General features: G+C 36.6%; 1 protein-coding gene across 1 annotated transcript; it reads right to left on the reverse strand.

Moving 5' to 3' along the window:
* Positions 1–921: 921 nt before the first annotated feature.
* Positions 922–1,785, reverse strand: LOC140839180 (uncharacterized). Its single transcript, XM_073205812.1, has one exon. It carries the CDS (start codon positions 1,783–1,785, stop codon positions 922–924), a length of 864 nt encoding a protein of 287 aa, XP_073061913.1.
* Positions 1,786–2,807: the final 1,022 nt, after the last annotated feature.

Here is a 2,807-nt window from a genome sequence, read left to right on the forward strand (position 1 = left end):
TATAAATGGATTTGAAATTAAGATAATGAAGTCGTTTATGCCAGAGCCAAATTTTATTACCATTTAAGGCGATGAAGGAAGGAGGCGCATTTAGACAATCATCATTCCATTTTACCTTATATGTATTTTGCTCTCTGTGACTAGTTAGCAAAGTGTTACCTGCAGCAGATTTAACAGTGCATATGTGCTTTGTGAAATTAACATAGTTGGCTTATGCTAATCATGATATAACCCATGTTTTCTACTAGAAATACATCTTTAGTAATAATCTTGTCATGGATAATATTACCTTTACCCAAAGCTTTACCTTTAGAGTTATCACCAAAGGTGATTGTTGGTTCTCTGTAGTTGATGCTTCTGAAGTACTGCATTCACTGATGCTATAACCTAGCCCGGTTCTGTCTCCGGCTAATTTTTGCATCTTATGCATCCTATTAAGAGAGGCAGATGACTTGTTTCATGTGTTGACTATATTCGTCAACAGTTTGTTCTCTTTTAACGTGGCATAGAACAATCTATGCAGATCATAATTCTTAGCCGCTAGAAGACTTAACTTCACTTTTAAACTGTCAACCTCCTTTTGTTGCGAACAGCTAGAGAGAGTCAACTTACTTTTTAAGTCCTGTTTTTCTGCTTGGCTTCATCGAATTTCTACGATAGTCCTTTGAACTCATTTACCATGTCGTGTAGTGCCGTGACGAGGTCTTCTCGCGTAAAATCAATAGATTCAAAGTCAAATACCATTTCATCTGTGGATTCTGAATCTTCATTAGCCATGAGACGTTTTACCATCTCATTTTCACTTTCACTCGTAGATTCGTCGGAGATGGATTTTTTGAATCTGAGTCAGCCCATTTGCTTTTATCTTCTTCTGCAACCAAAACTCATTGAATCTTCTTTTTGGTTAACTTTTTGTCAACTTTAGACGTCTCCTATCAACAGGTCTCTTTTCATCTTTCTTGGCCTATTGCATTCTGCAGTAAAATGTCCCTTCTTTCCACAGTTAAAGCAAGCTTGACCATAATCAGTATGGTCCTTTTTGAAATAGGGTTTATTCATCTGTGATTGATTCTTACGCATGATTTTACCAAACTTTTTAACAAATAGGGACATGTCTTCATTGCTTAGTTTCTCAGCTGATTTCTTACTTGTGGACTCTTCGACCGGGAGAGTTACCATGATAGCTGCCAAAACCTTCGTTTGTTGGGAGGTGGATGGTTCTTTTTCAGTTCGTATTCCAAGCTCAAACTCATACGCTTTAAGATCAGCGAAGAGATCATTGAGTTCCAGCTTGTTCAGATCCTTGGACTCTCGCATTGCTACAGTTTTTACGTGCCATTCTCTGGGAAGAGCTCTCATAATCTTCAAGGAAATTTCACGATTAGAATATTCTTTTCCTAAAAAAATAATTTCGATGATAATACCGCTGAACCGTTCCTCAAATTCTGCAAGAGTTTCTCCCAGCTTCATCATTGCATTGTCAAACTTCTGGATAGCAACAGTCAACTTGTTTTCTTTGGTCTGATCGTTGCCCTCATACATTTGTGAGAGTTTTTCCCATATTTCCTTTTCTATGGTGCAAGTCTTGATCTTGGCGAACATATTTTTGTCCAAAGTTTTATAAAGAATGTCTTTTGAGAAGGTATCAAGATTCGCCTTCTTTTTATCCTCAACTGTCCATTCAGATAAGTGCTTTTCCACCATTTGGGGAGCAACTTCAGTTGTAATCGCAGCTGTATTTATTTTCATGATCTTCATAGGCTCGTCAGTGATGACATACCACATATCGTCATCCTAGGCTGCTAGATGAGCCTACATATGAATTTTCCGATCGTCGTAATCTTCTTTAGAAAACATAGGAATTTTATTGAAAGATGCCATGAGTAATTTTTAAAATATCGATGTTTAAGAAGACCTCGCTCTGATACCACTTGTTAGGATTACGAAAGAGTTTAGAGGGAGGTGAATTTAATCTTTAAAATTTTTGCTTTTAAAATTGGTTTTCAGCCGTTTAGAGGCGGTTGAAAATTCTTCTCAATCTTTTTAGAAAGGTTAACCACTATAAAGTGCGGAAAAAGGTTCAAGATTTCTAATGATTGATTAAGACCGTTGGCGAACTTATCAACAGAATTTAGTGTGAAAAGTAAGTGTTTGCAAGAAGTAAAGACACGTGGTTTTGTATGGATGTTCGGAGATGAAAATTCCTATGTCACTCCTTCGTCTTTTTCAAGAAGGATTCCACTAAAAGACTATGGCTTTACAAAAACTCTTTGCAACAACCCACTCCAATCAAGACTTATCACACTGCTTATTTTGGAACTCTTAGTTGATCACTTTACAATTCTGTATTTTAAGAACACTCAGTTCACCAGACACGACAACTTAGTCAAATAACCAAAAGGTTACTAATGTAAATGAACAATTTGATTTTGGTAGCACAAGGATGTTCCTTGGATGACCAGGTATCATTTTGTTAAGTGCGTGTTTAGGAGCGATGAATTATGTAATCTTTTGAGTGCGCTCTGAATCTTCAAGGTATGCAAACTTATGATGATTTCACTGATGTGAATTTGATAATGTATCGCGTTATATGTATTTCTTGCATACTACTTTCTCTGTTAATAAAGGCGATCATTCCAACTATCGGAAAGAATGATTCATGTTAACTTGTAATAGAGGGATGCTGTGTCACTATCATCTGCATCCACATTAAATGTTCTTCAGATATGCATTAAATGTTCTCTTTGCTGGCATGGCCTTGAGTCCCGTTATTTGAAGAGTTGCTTCACAATTACCGTTTATGGAAA

This window comes from Primulina eburnea, chromosome 8 (assembly GCF_022965805.1).
Source record: "Primulina eburnea isolate SZY01 chromosome 8, ASM2296580v1, whole genome shotgun sequence".
Taxonomy (NCBI): Eukaryota; Viridiplantae; Streptophyta; class Magnoliopsida; order Lamiales; family Gesneriaceae; genus Primulina; species Primulina eburnea.